The 18,067-nt window shown below is 52.7% G+C and overlaps 1 protein-coding gene across 3 annotated transcripts; it reads left to right on the forward strand.

Moving 5' to 3' along the window:
- Positions 1–1,186: 1,186 nt before the first annotated feature.
- Positions 1,187–18,066, forward strand: Telo2 (telomere maintenance 2). Of its 3 annotated transcripts, none has more exons than XM_021186412.3 (21): positions 1,187–1,693; positions 1,860–2,208; positions 4,237–4,514; positions 6,472–6,540; positions 6,808–6,955; positions 7,331–7,433; positions 10,151–10,219; positions 10,403–10,544; positions 10,625–10,761; positions 11,484–11,563; positions 11,709–11,822; positions 12,128–12,216; positions 12,389–12,480; positions 12,640–12,756; positions 12,885–12,956; positions 13,837–14,028; positions 14,937–15,028; positions 15,564–15,663; positions 15,938–16,002; positions 16,228–16,343; positions 17,504–18,066. In XM_021186412.3, the coding sequence occupies exons 2-21, from the start codon at positions 1,874–1,876 to the stop codon at positions 17,614–17,616; spliced, it is 2,523 nt and encodes an 840-aa protein (XP_021042071.1). In that variant the 5' UTR covers positions 1,187–1,693; positions 1,860–1,873; the 3' UTR covers positions 17,617–18,066. The 3 variants fall into 3 exon arrangements, with proteins under 3 accessions (XP_021042071.1, XP_029326868.1, XP_085689129.1); XM_029471008.2 differs by having other exon boundaries at positions 1,187–1,681; XM_085833003.1 differs by lacking the exon at positions 10,151–10,219.
- The last annotated feature ends 1 nt before the right edge of the window (position 18,067 follows it).

An 18,067-nucleotide genomic window follows, 5' to 3' on the forward strand; every position in this document is an offset into this window, starting at 1 on the left:
AAAAGGGACAGGACAGTCAGTTTTGTCATAGCTGAGGAAGCAGTAGAAGAGACATCAGGGGAGTACAGAAACGGAGACTGAATGAGGATAATTGACTAAACCAGAGACGAGATGCCAGATGAGTTCCAGAGAGCCAAGAGGTCTCAACCCTAGGCCAAGAATTTTAACACTGGCTGTCATTAAGAGCGAAGGTCTACACAAAAATTGTAAAGCTGTAGGTCTGAAGAGTCCCTACAATCGCCAGATCTGCTTGGTGGAAGCTGCACCAGCCACAGGAAAGGGCTGAAGATTCCTGACCTAAGTAAGAGCTAGAATACTTTTAGGGCTAAGGGTCCCAATGCCTCCAGTCCCCTAATACTAGGGGAGCCACCTGCCATCTCTCACTGAGGCCAAACATGGAGAAAAAAAATGAAAGCTACCACTTGAAGACCTTCTCTTTGACTAACCCCAGTTTTTATTTGTGTAGAGATCCTGGCCGGCTGATCGGTAACACTTCCATGGATGCTGGGAACTGAACTTGGGACCTCGGCAAGAGCCACACGTAATTTTAACCTCTGAGATAATTGCTCTGGCCCCTGGTATGCTCTGTTAACTGCTAAGCCTCGAATGGACTCATTTCCTGCTCAGGAAGGGTAATTTTGCTTGATGATGTTGAATGAATACAGCTCGCTCAGATTTCCACCCACAGCCAGTTCCGCTGAAATGTTGCTCCCTCAATGTATCTTCCAGATCAGGATGGTCAAGAAAATTTCTGCCATGATGGAATGTTTCACACTGCTAAGTTCAGACGACAGTCAGGATCCCTGGGTGTTTACTCAGTGTTTCATTTAGGGTAGTTTAGACTCAGTTTGCGTGTTCGCAGTAAACGTGCACCCTTGTGTACCACCAAATACATCAGCGCATCCGCATTACAACTTGTCCATATCCGCTGCTCCTGGCTTCCTTCCCTCAGGGCGCCTAGCGAGTTGCTTAGTGCTCTAGAGTAGAAAGTCATCCGACCCAAGGCAGCATAGTGGGGAATGTGCTGGGGAAAGTCTCTCCAGAATTAAGGAAAACAGAGACAGCAGTCACCAGGGGACCAATAGAGCGGACACACCTACCCAAGTCCTGCCCTCAGGCTTGCCCACCCTAGGCTCGTAGGCCACGCCTCTTCCTCCTCTTGCGCAGGCGCAGATGCTGCGGTCACCAGCGCGTCGGCGCGCCGCTGATTCGTCCCTAGCCACGCGTTTGTATCAGCCCCAGAAATTCTAAATATCCGTGCAGGTTTCACGTGAGCTCTGCGACTCGAACTCACAGCTGCCCTCAGCTGACCCTGAATCTGGCGCGTGGTCCTGGTGCCGTGGCGAATCAGCGGCGCGCAAGAGGGAGCATGTGGCCTCGGCTCTGAAGCGTGCTGGCCCGAGGAACCCTGTAGGAGTGGTTGGTCCAGTCGGGGATGCAGTGGTCTGCCTTGCAGCATGGCCAGTTTCCGTACGAGCCGAAGGCTTGTGTTTAGGGGGCTAGGTGCTAACCTGGAGCTGCAGACGGAGGAGTTTTAGTTCCTGCACCCTGGCAAGCCACTTACTCATCCAACTATCAGTGGGTTTGACAGAGGAGACAGCCACAGTGCACCGGCGCAGTCCGGGACTGAAGCTGTCAGATCATCGGGCAGGCGGGAAACCCGGAAGAAGGACGGGACAGCGTGAGTGAGATTGTGAGTGAAGCGCTTGGAAGCGCAGAAGTGTGTGTGTGTGTGTGTGTGTGTGTGTGTAGGGGGGAGGTCTGAGATTTGGAACCGGCCCTCCTGTTTCCTCCCTTACCATCGTGGGTGCCATGGGAAGAATTCTTGACACTCTAACATGCTTTTCTCGGACCCTCAGCCCTGTTCTGCAGGATGGACCCAGCCCTGTCTCCTGTCCGGCTCACCGTCCAGGAAGCCATTCACACCCTTTCATCCTCAGAGGATGCTGGCCATATCCTTTCTACCCTGGGGACTCTGAAGCGATACCTCGGTGGAACCGAGGATCCAGTTCTTCCTGAGGAGAAGGAGGAGTTTGCCACTGTCCACTTCTCAGCCGTCCTTAGATGTCTGGTCAGCAAGCTGAGCCCAGGTTGGCTGGAGCTATCCCCCGGTGGCCAGCTGGAGCAGCTTTGGGAGAGCTTCTTCCTGAACGGCCCTCCAGACCAAGCCTTCCTGGTGCTGATGGAAGCCATTGAGAGTACTGCTGGGTGAGCAGTTAGTGAGCAACAGGGCGCCCAAGTTCTGAGAAGGTTCCCAACACCTTAAAACTGTAAGGGGAAGGCCCTGCATCTTAGCCTGGCCTCACTCCTTCTTGTTGAAGGCTGGGAGGAAGAATAGGGTTCCATGCAGATCAGCACTCAGAGAGTCTCCACTGTCCCTAGCTGATGCCCTAAAGGTAGCTGGTCACTTGTTGTCGTCTACTGGGCCCATCCTTTATTCTGTGGCACTTTCAGGATCATCAGGACATTTCAGGTTTTTTGTTTTTGTTTTTCGAGACAGGGTTTCTCTGTGTAGCCCTGGCTATCCTGGAACTCACTCTGTAGACCAGGCTGGTCTCGAACTCAGAAATCCACCTGGCGCTGCCTCCCAAGTGCTGGGATTAAAGGCGTGCGCCACCACTGCCCGGCTAACATGTCAGGTTTTTTTTTTTTTTTTAAAGATTTATTTATTTATTATATGTAAGTACACTGTAGCTGTCTTCAGACACACCAGAAGAGGGAGTCAGATCTTATTACAGATGGTTGTGAGCCACCATGTGGTTGCTGGGATTTGAACTCTGGACCTTCGGAAGAGCAGTCGGGTGCTCTTACCCACTGAGCCATCTCACCAGCCCCCCATGTCAGGTTTTAAATGTTTATCTACCACATTGTTGCTATGGATCCCGCGTACCCAGGTCTCACATCCGGTTGAGTGGCAGTCCTTGGAAGGATCTGTGGCTGTGAGAAGCTGGGGTTTTATAAACTGCTGGGGTGTGGGGGTGGAGAGATGGCTCAGTGCTTAAGAGCACTGGCTGCTTTTCCAGAGGACTGGGTTCAGTTCCCAGCACCCACATGGCTGCTCACAACTCAGTGCAACTCCGTTTCCAGAGGATCTGACACCTTACCCTGTTCTGATTTCATAGGTTCTGCGCGCATGTAGTATCCAGGCAAAACACCCACACATAAAATATCAGATCTTAAAAAAGAAAAAGAAAAGAAAAAGACTTGTGCAAACAGGCCAGAACAGGGGAAGGACTGGTGCAGGATCCGGGACATCCTATGAGTAACTGGCTGTTCAGCAGGGGAGAGAAGAGCTTTCCAGATGATAGGCAAATGTAAATACTTAGGAAGTAGTTGGGTCTGATTCTTTTTTTGTGTGTGTTTCATTTTGTTTTTTGGTGCTTTTGACAGCTCTGGCTGTCCTGGCCTTGAACTCACAGAGATTCTCTACCCTCTGCCTCCAGAATGCCACCATGCTCAGCTTTGTTTTTTGTTTTGTTTTTTTTGTTTTTTTTGAGACAGGGTTTCTCTGTGTAGCCCTGGCTGTCCTGGAACTCACTTGGTAGACCAGGCTGGCCTCGAACTCAGAAATCCGCCTGCCTCTGCCTCCTGAGTGCTGGGATTAAAGGCGTGCGCCACCACGCCCGGCAGCTTTGTTTTTTGAAATGGGGTCTCTTATCTGTTGGACGGTTGTCAGCTAGGTTAGGCTGTCTGGCCATGGAATCTCAGGTATTCACTTGCCTCTCTATCCCTAGGGCTGGGACTTCATGATATTGTCACCTCACCTGGCTTTGGTGGGTGGGGGCTGTGGGGCCGAGAGGGTTGAGACAGGGTCTCACCAAACAGCCCTGACGATCCCTGTAACTCACTGAATAGACTTGTAACTCATGGAGACCCTCCTGCCTCTGCCTCCTGGATGCTGGTATTAGGCTGTGTGCTACTGTGCTTGTCTCCCCTGGCTCTGTTGTTATTGCTGCTGTTGTTTGAGACCGGGTTTCTCTGTGTGAACCGTACTGTCCTGGAATTTGCTCTGTGGAGCAGGCTGGCCTCGAACTCAAGACCCACCTGCCTCTGCTTTCTGAGTGCTGAGCATGCACCACCACTGGGTTTTTTAATGTGGTTCATGCTTGCAGGGCTTATTTTACCAACTGAGCCATCTCCTTAGCCTGGGACTGATTCTTTATGGCCAGAAGGCAACACTAGGCGGAGGGGGGTGGGGGGCTAAGGGCTCTGCCCAATACACTTGGTATTCTTTAGCCCTAGCTTCCGTCTGATGAAGATGGCTCAGCTGCTGGACACATTTCTGAGCACGGGCAGAGTGGCTGCTCTAATGGAGGAGCAGTGTCGGCCACAGACAAAGCCCAGCTTTCCCCTGTTCCAGGAGACGCTGCTCAGCAAGGTCGTGGGCTTACCTGATCTCCTGGGCAACTGTCTCCAGCGGGACAACCTGACCCGGTTCTTCCCCCAGAACTACTTCCCTCTGCTTGGCCAGGAGGTTGTGCAGGCACTAAAGGCAGTTGTGAACTTTCTCCAAGGTGAGCACCCTGCCTCGACATCTCTCATGGCCTCTATCTTCTCCCTTCTCTTCTCAGAGCCTGCGGAGTCTTAAATGTCAGAAGTGTGGCGTCAGGCAGGTTAGAGGCTGTCCTGCTTCAGACCCTCTCATATCATCTGAGAGAGTTTCATCTCTTTTGGGTTGTGAGTTGGCTCTGGCCCTAGTTTCCTTTGGTTCTTAACTGGGTGTTAGACAAAGTCACCAGACTTAGGCATGCTTTCTCTGCCCAGTTGCTTGTATTTCTGAGAAGCGTCCTTGTGTGCTGAGGTCCAGGTCTGTGCTTATGTGAGCCTGCTCATCTATGTGTCTTCGGTGGTGTGCTGAGGTCCAGGTCTGTGCTTATGTGAGCCTGCTCATCTATGTGTCTTCGGTGGTGTGCTGAGGTCCAGGTCTGTGCTTATGTGAGCCTGCTCATCTATGTGTCTTCGGTGGTGGTTTGGAGTGTTGACTGTTCTTGGCTCTGAGGGCAGGTGCTTTTCACATGTGTGTCCGGCACTGTGGCAACTGCTGTCACTCACAGATCTCTAGAGACCACCCTGTAGGTGTCTGCCTTTAGGTTAGCTCTGCCTTTTCTGGGCCATGACAAGTGGCTCTCCCTGGTACATATCCCAAGAGTGGGAATTGGGGAAGGGCCATCGTGATTCCTGGGTTGTCAGATACAGGCCAGGGAGACTGATGAGCCTGTGCCTCTTCCTGAAGTGTCCCCACCTTCCTTCTCGTGCCTGTCACATGCACACTCTGGTCTGAGCCATTCCCCAGCCCAACGGGAGCTACTCTGGCTGCTTTCTCTCAGTCTGCTCCTAGCTAAGTTTTCACTTTGGCTTGCTTCCATGGGCTCAGCCCAGCACCCTGAGGGCTCCTGTGTCCTTTACCCATGTGACCTCAGAGGAAGCTGGTCCCTTGGAGTTTTGGCATAGCCCTAACCTGGCCCAAGCCTCTGTCTTCCCTGGTTTCTTACAGCAACTACTTTGTGGTCTGTTTTGCTTTGCCTTGTTTTTGAGACAGTCAGGGCCTCACTCTATTCTTAGTGGCATTGGATTCTGTCCTTGAAGCCTGCGGATAGGCTCCCATCCCTCTGTCATGGTGTGTCTGGCTCCATGTCTGTGTTCTGGAAGACACCATCATCTCAGCTCTGCTGCTGGGAGGCTGCCATCCCATCTGCTCGCTGTTCTTGCCCTTCTCATGGCTCCTTCTTTGCCACGCCAGAACACATCACATTCTCACAGACTTGGCCCTGACCACACACACACACTCTCCCACTCCCAGCCATTAAGAGCTGGATTCAGTTAGAGCTGCCCCATGCATGAAGCCTTGGCCCTTGGCATGCCCAGCATAGGATACTTCTCAATCCTAGATCCCGGAAACATGGGGTCCTGTGTCAGCACGGGTACCCCAGGGCCCTGTCGCCAATGGAGGGAGGGCTTTGTGGGCAGTGGCTGCTGATGTCTATACCCCGCCTAGAGCCCAGTTCTGCCTCGGTACTTAACTCCTAGGCCAGGTCCTGTCTGGTGCCTCCTCAGTGATGTAGGAGGATCATTGGCATCGTTGAGATGATGATGTTTTGTTTTCATTTAATTGATTTCTGAGATGGGGTTTCTCTGGGTAGCCCTCTCTCTCCTAGAACCCATTCTGTAGACCAGGCTGGTGATGAAACTCAGAAATCCACCTGTCTCTGTCAACCAAGCTCTGGGGCTAAAGCCATGTGCCACCAGCGTTCAGCTTGCATGTGACACTTTTAAAGCACATATTACTAGATTTTCAAGTTAAAAACAGCTCTGTCTAGGTTTCCCCTCATGTTAGATTGACATGCATATCTGTTCCGAGGAGTTTCTACAGCTGACTTGGCCACTAAACATGAGGTTGCCATGTATGGTGAGATGTCCTCAGCGTTTTTCCTGCCGACCTGTTTTGTAGTCTTGTCTTGCTTTCCATTTTAGGTGGCCTAGACTGCTCTGTCTCCTTCGTATCTCGAGTTCTTGGGAAGGTCTGCATCCAGGGCCGAAAGAGTGAGTAGTCCATGACACCTTCCCATCCTTAGAGGAGGGTGAGGGTCACCTTACATCCCACGCATTGACATGTAAGTCGATGCTTACCTTCAGTGGGATCGCCTCATTTGGGTTGGACCCTGGGTCTGCTGATGTTGTCTTGGGCTTACCCATGTCTGTGAACCTGTGGGGCTGTGGGCACTGGGTGCCCCTGTTGGTCCCGTGTCTTCCCCCCGCCCCCTCCGTTGAGGGTTGGTCCTGAAGCCCAGGGCCTCTGTGTCCCCTCAGGAGAGATCCTGAGTGTGCTGGTGCCCCAGCTGACAGTGCTCACCCAGGACAGCTGTCTGTGGCAGCGGGTGTGCTGGCGCCTGGTGGAGCAGGTGCCTGACCGGGCAGTGGAGGCTGTGCTGACAGGACTTATAGAGGCTGCTCCCAGGTAAGCAGGGGGGCTGCAGGGTAGACTCCAGCATTGCTGCTGTTCTCTCTGCTGCTCTCCTGGGTGCTCTATTAGAGCCCATGCTCTATGCCGTTGGGGCAGCTCACCTCTCACCATTGCCTTTCCAGGCTGGCTGTTAGTTGTGCCCACCCTCCACCTTGTTGGGTTGATCCTCTCAGCTCTGATGGGGTCAGTCTTCCCATGGATATTCACATTTATTCTGGGAAGAAGAAAGATTAAGGGCCAACTCAGGTTGTGGAAGGGCTAGCCTAGACAGATTGAGCAGGTGGCAGGGCACCGGGCACCATACTCTTTGTTTTCCTTGTCTTTTAAGGCTGACTTGTGATTCAGGTCCCTTCTGCCTCTGTCTCCCAGGCCTGAAGTCCTGTCACGACTACTAGGGAACCTGGTGGTGAAGAATAAGAAAGCGCAGTTTGTGGTGACCCGCAAACTCCTGCTCCTGCAGTACCAGCACACGGTGAGAATGCCGGGACGGTGAGAATGCTGGGATGGGGTGGGGGATGTGTGCTTTCCGAGTCTCGGGAAGAACTGTTGTTAAAAATGGGGGAAGGAGCCGGGCGTGGTGGCGCACGCCTTTAATCCCAGCACTCGGGAGGCAGAGGCAGGTGGATTTCTGAGTTCCAGGCCAGCCTGGTCTACAAAGTGAGTTCTAGGACAGCCAGGGCTACACAGAGAAACCCTGTCTCAAAAAAAAAATGGGAGAAGGGGCCTGACTTGGTGGCACATGCTTTTAATCTCTTGGCGTTGACACCAAGAGGCATGCATGACAGGAGTATGTATGGCTTGCAGGAGGAGGCCTAGCTCAGAGGATTTGAGAGGGTGGGCCAGAGGCCTCTGAGACCTGGAATCCAGAGAGCTAGCTGGTTGACTGTTCAGATTGGCTTGAGCTGGTATTGGGTCCCCCTGGTGGCCAGAGAGCAAGAGGGCAGTGGGTAAGGCCAGGCCATTGGGTAGAGGAGTGGAGAATCTGAGGAGAGATGGACTCTCTCTGGTTCCTGTGCGAAAGATCAAGATGTGAGGAGACAAGGTGAAACTCAAGTAACTCCTACCTACCTACTGCGTGCAGGGACACCTGGGCAGGGTCCTCCCAGTAACCTGAGCTGGCAGTGCAGCAGCAGAGTGCAGGTGCAGGTGCAGGGATGGGGTCACTTTAATAATGTGGCCATCCTTGAAGAGGGCAGGGGGGCAGCCCAGAGAAATGAAGGCAGAGATGATCCCCCACAGACCCCCGATGAAAGAGCAGCCACGCTGTCTGTCCCTGAGTCCAGTGCTCTGTTCTCAGCTGTCACAAGCCAGGCAATGGGAGAATGCCACAAACAAGAACTTGAAATGCTAGAATAAACTTCGTGCAGTCATTCCTGGGTGACAAGGCTGTGGACAGAGACAGGTGTGAAAGAGGGCATCTTCTGAGATTAGGGAGATAGCTTAGTTCACGTAGTTCTCGACATACAGTCAAGGAGACCGAGTTTAAACCTCCCAGAATCTGCATAAAAGGTTGGGCATGGTGGCACGTGCCTGTCACCTTGGCTGGAGAGGCAGAGGCAGACGTATATCTGGTGCTCCTTGGCTGGCCAGCCCAGCTAAACTGGGGAGTCCCAGGTCCACTGAGACCCTATTTCCAAGCCAGGAATGGTGGTGCATACTTTTAATCCCAGCACTCAGGAGGCAGAAGCAAGTGGATCTCTATAAGTCGAAGGCCAGCCTGGTCTACAGAGTGAGTTCCAGGGCAGCCAGGGCTACACAGAGAAACCCTGTCTTGAAAAACCAAGGTTGGAGGGACACCATGGCCAAGGCAACTTCATAAAAGTCAGCATTTCATGTGGGCTTATGGTTTCAGAGGGTTGATTAGAGTCTGTGATGGCGGAGCTAAGACATGGGCTCAGCAACAGCTGAGAGCTTGTATCTTGATCTTGAAGTAGGAGGCAGAGAGAAGGAGGAAGATACCGAGAATGGAGTCTTTAGAGACCTCAAAGCCAGTCCCTTAGTGAAACACTTCTTTCAACAAGGCCACATGCTTCCCAAACAGTTAGACCAACTAGGGACCAAGTATTAAAATATATGAGCCTATTAGGGCCATTCACCAGTGAGGGTGGGAGGCAGAGGCAGGTGGATCTGTAAGTTCCAGGCCAGCCTGGTCTACATAGCAAGTTGCAGGACAGCTAGAGCTCTCTCAGAGGAAGGCCTTGTCTCAGAAAATAAGTTGGATGGCTCCTAAGTTGTGATACCTGAGGTTGACCTCTGGTTTCCACATACATGTATGCATGCACATGTGCATGTGACCGCACACATAAACAACCTACATATTTCTTCATTCATATACTTCCACAGTTTGCGCACATGTGCACATACACATACAGAGAGAATAGTTACCAGTTTACCATACGCTGTTAGATCAAGAAGCTTAAGGTAGGAAATGGATGGTCCACTGGGGATCTGCCACCGCAGTGTCCCGTGTGAGAGCAGGAGGGGTGACAGGGAGATCGGCCACCTCAGACATGGGATAAGGAAGGTAAAGGAAGCATGCATGAGTCAAGAATGGGGACAGTGGCTCAGCCTCTCCTTCTAACAGCAGGCAGTGGAGGCAGACTGCCATGGTTGATGCTGGCATGGCCGACATAGTGAGACCCTGTCATAAAAAAAAAAAACTGCAAAAAGGAGAGATGGCTCAGTGCCTGACTGAGTGTTGACTGTTCCTGTGGAGAACCCTGGCTTAGTTTCTAGTGTCCACACAGGGAAGCTTACAAACGCTTGGACCTCTAGCTCTATGGGATTGGACTCTGCGGCACCTCCATACACACACACACACACACACACACACACACACACACACACAGGGTAAGACTCTAGGTTCTGAAGCCTTACCAAAAGGATGGTGTCCAGAGAGTTGTAGTGGGGCGAGCAGCATGCTAATATGCAGCTGGGCTGAGAAACCTAACACTGAAGGTGTCCTCTACCATGAGGGCCACAAGGTCTGAAATCTGACAGACAACCCGTTTGAGTCTTGAAGTGTGGTTGAGATGGAGAATATAAAAAGTCTCAGCTGGCGCTGGCGGTGCAGAGGTGGACATGGGAGCTGCTCTCTCATTTGTGGGAGGCTGGAGCTTGGCTCCATTCTATCCCATTCCTCTAGGGAGCAGTCTCTGCCTGGTAGACAGGACCCCACTTTTGTTGTAGACACCCATGGTGCAGAGCCTGTTGGGGTACTTGGCTCTAGACAGTCAGCGGCGGCCACTCCTCATACAGGTAAGCACCTCTCGTCCCTCCAAACCGGTGGTATCCGGGGAGAAGGGCAGTCGAGGGACTGTCTTCTGATGGGGAGGACAGGGGTCCGGCTTCACTTACACGCAGACCCTTGGGACAGCTGTAGGCTCTGGCCTGAAACTCGGGTGGCTGTGGTGTAGCCACTGAGGCTCTGCAATTTGCCAGGTGCTTAAGGAGCTGCTGGAGACCTGGGGCTGCAGCAGCGCTGTCCGGCACACACCCCTGGAGCAGCAGCGTTACATCAGCAAGGCCATCCTTGTCTGCCTGGCACACCTCAGGGAGCCGGAGCTGCAGGACAGCCGGGATGGTGAGCAGGCTGTGGTGTGGGCACACCCCATCCCCCGACACTTGGACGAACCCTTTAGGGTTCATGTCTGCTGCTTTAAGAACTGCTGGCCAGCATGATGGCAGGCGTGAAGTGCCGCCTGGACAGCAGCCTGCCCCCTGTGCGTCGCTTGGGCATGATTGTGGCCGAGGTCATCAGCTCCAGGATCCACCCTGAGGGGCCTCCCCTGAAATTCCAAGTGAGTAGGCCGTTGTCTCTCTGTCCTCTTGGCGACAGGGCCCTGGGGTACCCGTGCTGACACAGCAGCTCGTCTAGGACCCCACGTTTCCGGGATCTAGGATTGAGGAGTATCCTATGCTGGGCATGCCAAGGGCCAAGGCTTCATGCATGGGGCAGCTCTGACTCACTCCAGCTCTTAGTGGCTGGGAGTGGGAGTGGGTGTGTGTGGTCGGGGCCAAGTCTGTGAGAATGTGATGTGTTCAGGCATGGTTAGGCAGGAGAGAAGGAGCCATTGCCTTGGGGTTGGTCTGCTGGACCTGGATGTTCTGAGTCCAGGAGACAGTAGGGCTGCTCTGGCCTGGCAGGGTGTGGGGCGAGTCAGCCTCTACGGTCCACTAATTGGCATGGGCACTGCCAGGTTGGATAGTACGGGCCTTGCCCGTGTTGGGCCCTGCATGGCTTCACTGTGAGCCTGCAGATGTAGTCTCTGCTGAGTCCTGTCCTTGGGTCCTGTCCTTGGGTGTGTCAGCATGCAGCGCCTCAGTACACCTAGCACCATGCACACACCTAGCACCATGCTCACCTTGAGGTGGGCATTCGGAAGTTGCTTCAGAAAAGGTGATGGCCAGGCTGCAAAATGAGTTCAGGGGGCATGAGAGGAGGGTTGGCTTGAGCTGCCCGTCAAAGAGGAGGTGGCATCAGAAACCCGTGGCATCACTGACTCCAGTGTATCTGCAACAGTATGAAGATGACGAGATGAGCCGTGAGTTGCTGGCCTTGGCTACCCCGGAGCCTGCGGGTGACTGCTCCTCGGTGTCACGGTGAGGGACTCTCCATTCCCAGTCCCCATCCTGAGTCCTTCCAACAAAAGTTAAGGGGGCTTGTCTGGGCAAATCATAGAAGTCTCTCTGGGAAATGGGGCACTCCAGGCTATCCCGGGTGACCCGGCTGCTGCTTGTTTGCTAGAGGCCCATCCCCAGGTCCTGTTGACACAGAGCCTCCTGTAGAGATACCAGAAAAGGCCATGGAGAGTGATGTCCCCCCAACTCAGCCGCAGGGCTCTGACTCGGAGCTGGACAGGTAGGGTGGGGCTCCTTGGTCTCTGTGGGTCCAAAGATTGGCTGAGGGTGGCTTTCTGGTCCCGTGTAGGGGCGAGCTGACTACATGCAGGAAGGTGCTAGTCCCATCCTCCTCACCTTCCTGCCAGTCTGAAGCAGGAGCCTGGGCAGTGCTGTGTTGCTCCTTCTCCACGTGGCTGTTTCCGGAAAGTGTCGGGTTCCTGGGAGGGCATTTTAGTATCCTCAGGCCTTACCCTCGAGGAAACAAAGATAATCCTAAATCCTGGCTGGGATGGACAGGTCCAGTGTCTGTTTGTCTTTCTGCAGTGATGATGAGTTCATCCCCTATGACATGTCAGGGGACAGAGAGCTGAAGAGCAGCAAGGAGCCGCTGTATATCCGAGACTGCGTGGAAGGTGGGCCTTGCTGAGGTCAGGTCATTGTGCTTACCCCACGATAGCTTATTTTGAGGGATACCTGGGCTTGGCCCACTTCACCTTGTCCTAGGGCTACTGGCAGGCCTCATTTTGACACTCTGCATACTGGAGTCAGTGCTGAGACTTACTGGCTTGTCTGGGTTCTGTGCAGCTTTGACTGCATCTGAGGACATGGAACGCTGGGAGGCGTCCCTAAAGGGGCTCGAGGGCCTGGTATATAGGAGCCCCGCGGCCACTCGGGAGGTGAGTAGTAAGAGGATGTGTCAGGGAATGTGGGGAGGTTGGGAACTCTGGGGTGGCAGTTCTCTTTGTGGCATGTGTATCCCAAATCTTAGAGGGTGGCACTGTATTGCTGGCTGGGCATATGGGGCTGAAAGAGTTCTGGCTCCTGTCCCTGTGCAGGTGAGTGTGGAGCTGGCCAAAGTGCTACTGCACCTGGAAGAGAAGACCTGTGTAGCAGAGTTTGAGCAGCTGCGCCAGAGCGCTCTGGTAGCTGTTACAGTCACAGACCCGGAGCAGGTATGTCCTAGCATGGTGACTCCAGCCAGACCGGGAGCATCAGAAACCCTGGTGGCCCCATTCTGGCCCCGATTAGCCCTTGGGTAGTCTTGAAGCTTTAGCACAGTGGCTTCTCCTTTTCTACCCAGGTAGCCAAGTATCTGACCTCACAGTTTTATGGCCTGAACTATAGCCTCCGGCAGCGCATGGACATCCTGGACGTAAGTGACCCAGACCCCTGTCCCTGTCAGGCCCAGGCTGCACTAAATTGGGAGGTTGATGTATATGGACTGTAGCCAAAGATTGCCCCATGCTTTCTTGGAACATGAGAGACTGAAGCAGGTCTGTCTACCAATCATAGGCTCACCAGGCTGAGAGCTGGTGGCAGAGTAGTCTTTTGTTTGTGTGGCTTTAAAATAGGTTTATTAGTGTGTATGCGTGTGCGCATGCGTGTGTGTGTGTGTGTGTGCGTGTGCGTGTGCGTGTGCGTGTGTGTGTGTGTGTGTGTGTGATCTTCTGAGTCATCTTGTTGGCCTTGTTTTTGTGGTTGTGTTCACATGCATATGCCTGTGTGCAGTGTTGTGAGGCCAGAAGAGGGGGCTGGATTCCTTGCAGTTGGAATTACAGGTGGTCGAGAGCCATCTAACACTGGCGGTGGGAACTGAACTTCAGTCCTCTACAAGGTCATTTGGCATCCTTAACCACTAGATCGTAACCAGTTCTGATGTGTATTTTACATAACACTTGTATTGGTATATTTTTGTACAACATGAAATTTACTATTATAGGATAAACCAAATGTATTCTTCCTGTGGCGGAGTATCATCCAGGCTGCAGAGCTTTGTGGATGCCAACCTACTTTTTTTAACAGCATCCTTCCCCAGAGACACATACTCTGAGTCTTTTTTCAACATTTTGGTTATTATGTTATGTGTATGGGTGTTTTGTCTGCATGTATGTTAGTGTGCTATGTGTGTGAGCTGTCTGTGGAAACTAGAAAAGGTGTGGGTGTTGGGAACCTGAGTCCTCAGCCAGGGCAGTGAGTGCTCCGAACCTCTCGGCCATTTCTCCAGTCCTTGCTCACGACATCTTTCTCTCTAGGTCCTTGTTCTGGCTGCCCAGGCACTGTCTCGGCCAAAAAGCCTGCAGAGACGTTCCCAGCACAGTTCCCCCGTTCCTGGCACCATGTGTTCACCAGCACGAACCGTTTCTCAGACTGGCAATGTCACTGCTCCTGACTGGCAGGTGGTTGTGGAAGAGCGGATCAGAAGCAAGACCCGGAGGTTCTCCAAGGTAACAGGACTCTGTTCGGATCCTGTGTTGTCATGACCTGCAACCATAAGGTCACTTCAGCTACTTCATGACTGTAACTTTGCTACTGGTATAAGTTGTAATGCAAATACCTGATATGCAGGATCTGATCTGCAACCCAAAAGGGTTTGTGACCCGCAGGGTGCAATCTGCCGCAGCTCTAGGTGTGGGCTGGCTGAAGGGAGCTCAGTCACAGGCAGGATCAGCTCCAGTATCGGTGTTCCTTCCAGCAAGAGCTCACATACAAACTGAATCGTGTCAGACCAACATGATTTTAAGACATGGAAATAGGCTGGAGAGATGTCTCAGAGGTTAAGAGCACTGACTGTTCTAGCGGTTCTGAGTTCAATTTCCAGCAACCACATGGTGGCTCACAACCATCTGTATGTAATGGGGTCTGATGCCCTCTTCTGATGTGTCTGAAGACAGCTAGAGTGTACTCATATATACATAAATAAATCTTTTTTAAAAAGTTTCAAAACAAAACAAAACATAGAAGTGAAGATTCAGGTCTCATGAGTGCCATATCAGAAACAACAAAAAATTACCCTGGGACTGTGGTGTCTGGAGATACTGAGTGCAGCTCAGGGCTGGAGACCAGGCTATCCCTGGGACTGTGGTGTCTGGAGATACTGAGTGCAGCTCAGGGCTGGAGACCAGGCTGTTTAGTTTGCCACAGTGCACAGGTCATCCCATGGTGAGGATTATCTAGCTCTGCATGGTTGATGTGTAGGGTTGGAACTCTTTGCTGTCAGACCACAGTAGCCTGAGACTAAATGTCCTCTCCACAGGGTCTTGACCCAGGAAGGCCAGGGCAAGCCTAAGGGGTCTGCGTAACTGTACTAGATGGTGGTAGCATTGCACCTTGACTAATGCTGTGTGTTTGACAGGGCTGTCCTCAGCGGGAGCTGTCAGGCGTCCCTAATGAATTCAGCTCTGTGGCTGGCTACTTCTTCTTCCCCCTCCTTCAGCACTTTGACAGGTGAGGTTTCTGGAACTTTAGACACACCTGTGAACAGTAGTTGTGACACAGTAGGGTATAAGTGTGGGCTTGAATTGTTTTATAAGCTTGAGTTAAAAGGTGTGGAATATTCTGGAAGGTCCCTTTGCTATTGAGTTTTGTGATGAGGGCATAGTCGTTACTGTGTTCTTTGATCTTGGATTTATGAAGATGCTGTTAATGCTGCTGGCCTGCTGGTCACCCATTGCCTACCTCCTCCCATCTCTGCAGCTGAGTCTAGTCCCATGCTCAGCCTGTGAGATTTCTGCAGCAACGTAGAGTGTGATCTTGACTCGGGGCCTAGCGTGTGCCTGGGAGCACATGGTGTGTGGAGGCATTTGGAAATGCCTTCCCCTTGTGGCTCGTCCTTTGCCACACTGGCCCAGGGTGTGAAGGTGGGAGGAAGACTATGTGAGCCTTCAAGGGTTTGGGTTTCTGTCATGGTGCTCATTCTGGGCTCTTCTTGGCCAACCATTAGGTGTTGGGGCTGCCCCATTCACTCAGCTCTATGTTGTAGGCCTCTGGTGACCTTCGACCTTTTAGGAGATGACCAGTTGGTACTTGGAAGACTGACCCACACCTTAGCGTCCCTGATGTACCTGGCTGTTAACACCACCGTGAGTTGGAAATGGGGACTGAAAGCCCTGCCATGTAGTGCCACAGCAGTGCAGTTGTGGGGATGATCTCCGGTGCTCACGGGACGGGACCTGAGCTCTGCGTGGCTCCTGTGGGGAACACTGGACCTCCAGAATACATCGTCCCCTGCCATGAGGCACTGCAGGCGTCCCCACTCAGAGGCGCGCCCTGACTCGGTGGGATCCTTTCTTTGGTGCAAGTGTTGGAAATGAACACAGCAACCCCCTCACCAGCTGTCCCTGTGCTGACTTCTAGGTGGCTGTGCCTATGGGTAAGGCCCTGCTGGAGTTTGTATGGGCCCTTCGCTTCCACGTTGACATGTGAGTGGCCCATGGGACTAAGCACAGCATAGTCTCCAAGGCAGCATGCCCGACATTTCCTAACAAGTAGTCAGTCCTGCCTGAGGAGGCTCAGATAGGGCTGGAAAGAGTTTTATTGCAGTTGGCCTGCTGGACTCAGTCCGTGTGGGAGGTCCTTCCCATAAGCTAGTTGGGGCTCCATTCACAAAGCCGTGCCTCACCTTTCCCCACCCTCTTGATTGGTAGTTACGTGCGCCGGGGCTTGCTGTCTGCTGTGTCCTCTGTCCTCCTCAGTGTACCCACAGAGCGGCTGCTGGGGGACCTGCCAGATGAGCTACTGGAAGCCAGATCCTGGTTGGCAGGTTAGTGTCTGGACCAGAACAGGGACACCAGATGTGGAGTGGCTGGAGTAGATGGGGCTAGGCCAGCCAGTCTGAGTGGGTCTGTCCTGTGTTAGCTCTGAGAGGCGTGATGACATAAATGTGGGGGAACCAGAGGACAACTGTTACCCTGTTTCTTTGGGAATTACTACCTGGGTCTCAACAGACAACTCAGAAGGCTCCCAAAAACAAAGCCAGACACAACAGCACACGCTTTTAATCTCAGTACTTGGCAGAGACAGATGGAGCTCTGAGTTCAGGGCTAGCCTGGCCTACATAGTGAGTGCTAGGCCAGCCAGGCCTACATACTGAGACTTGTTTAAAATCAAACCCAGGGGGCTGGAGAGATGGCTCAGAGGTTAAGAGCATTGACTGCTCTTCCGAAGGTCCTGAGTTCAAATCCTAGCAGCTACATGGTTGCTTACAACCATCTGTAATGAGATCTGACGCCCTCTTCTGGTGCGTCTGAAGACAGCTACAGTGTACTTACATATAATAATAAATAAATCTTTGGTCTGGAGCAAGCAGAGGTCCTGAGTTCAATTCCCAGCAACCACATGATGGCTCACAACCATCTGTATAGCTATAGTGTACTCGTATATACATAAAATAAATAAATCTTTAAAAAAAAATCAAGTCAAATCCAGACAGGTATTCATGGAGGTATGGAATGCTGGAAACACCCATCGAGAACCACTCTGTGTTTCACCTCTGCATATCCTCTTAAAAGTCAGCTGCAGACTCTGACACTTCACCCCCTGGGAAGGACATATCCAGAGCCCAGCTTCTGACAGGCTTTGTGACTGACCGGGCAGGCCTGGGCCTGTGTGCCTTATGCGGCTTTGCTCTTTCTGATGGCTAGTCACAGAAGATCCCATCCATTAGTCCCCAAGTTCCCTGTGCTGTCAGCTGTCTTTGGCAATGCCAGGTTCTTCTCAGGGTCGTGTGAGACAGATCCCCCAGGTTGTATTCTCTGACTCGTTTTATCCAGGTCAGTGCTTGGGCCACTGAACTATGCACCTGACCTGTCTGATCCCTCAGGGAGAAGCCTCTCTGGCCCCGTGAGGAGCAGTGTGGAGGACCAGACGTGGACGAACTGGCACTGCCCTGTCACTCACACATTCTCTATTTTTCCTTGGTAGACGTGGCCGAGAAGGATGTGGACGAGGACTGTAGGGAACTGGCAATAAGGGCTCTGCTGCTTCTGGAGAGACTCAAAGACAAGCTCCTGTCCAGTTCCTCTCCACAGCCCTGAGGAGTCTCCACAGGGGCCCGAATGGAGCCTGGGCCTTCAGCACTGGAAGAAGTGAAGACCTCTGACAAGCAGAGTCCACACGCCTGGGCTCTATGTGGGAGCCAGGGCCGGAGAGGCTGCTGGTCCCTGTGTGCATGAAGTAGGCTCCTATCAATCTGACCCCTGCTGTTACTAAGCGTTCAGCTAAAAATACTGGGGGTCTGTGCCAAGGGACACAACAGCCTTTGACAGAATTGGGGCTGGGGATGTGGGGCCCGAGACCTGCCTCCTGAGAGCAGAACTTTGGGCTCTATGGGCAGGGCCTCAAGAGTAAAGACAGGAGATGGCTACTCAGTCTTTACTATACTCGGATGGGGATGCTAGCACAGCAGACCAGGGGTAGCCTGCTGGCTCCCCATGGGCTGCGCAACCCTGTGTTCCTGTGAGAATAAACAGGCTACAGATGACACAC

The sequence above is a fragment of the Mus caroli genome, unplaced genomic scaffold (genome assembly GCF_978045245.1).
Source record: "Mus caroli unplaced genomic scaffold, Mus_caroli_1 scaffold_18, whole genome shotgun sequence".
Taxonomy (NCBI): Eukaryota; Metazoa; Chordata; class Mammalia; order Rodentia; family Muridae; genus Mus; species Mus caroli.

What these genes read in the sequence shown, in the direction of transcription:
- Telo2 (XM_021186412.3), top strand. Translation starts at nt 1,874, where the DNA reads ATGGACCCAGCCCTGTCTCCTGTCCGGCTCACCGTCCAGGAAGCCATT. An exon ending in TCCTGCAGTACCAGCACACG is followed by an intron (nt 7,434 to 10,150) that starts GTGAGAATGCCG and finishes CTTTTGTTGTAG; the next exon opens with ACACCCATGGTGCAGAGCCT. An exon ending in GCTGCAGGACAGCCGGGATG is followed by an intron (nt 10,545 to 10,624) that starts GTGAGCAGGCTG and finishes TGCTGCTTTAAG; the next exon opens with AACTGCTGGCCAGCATGATG.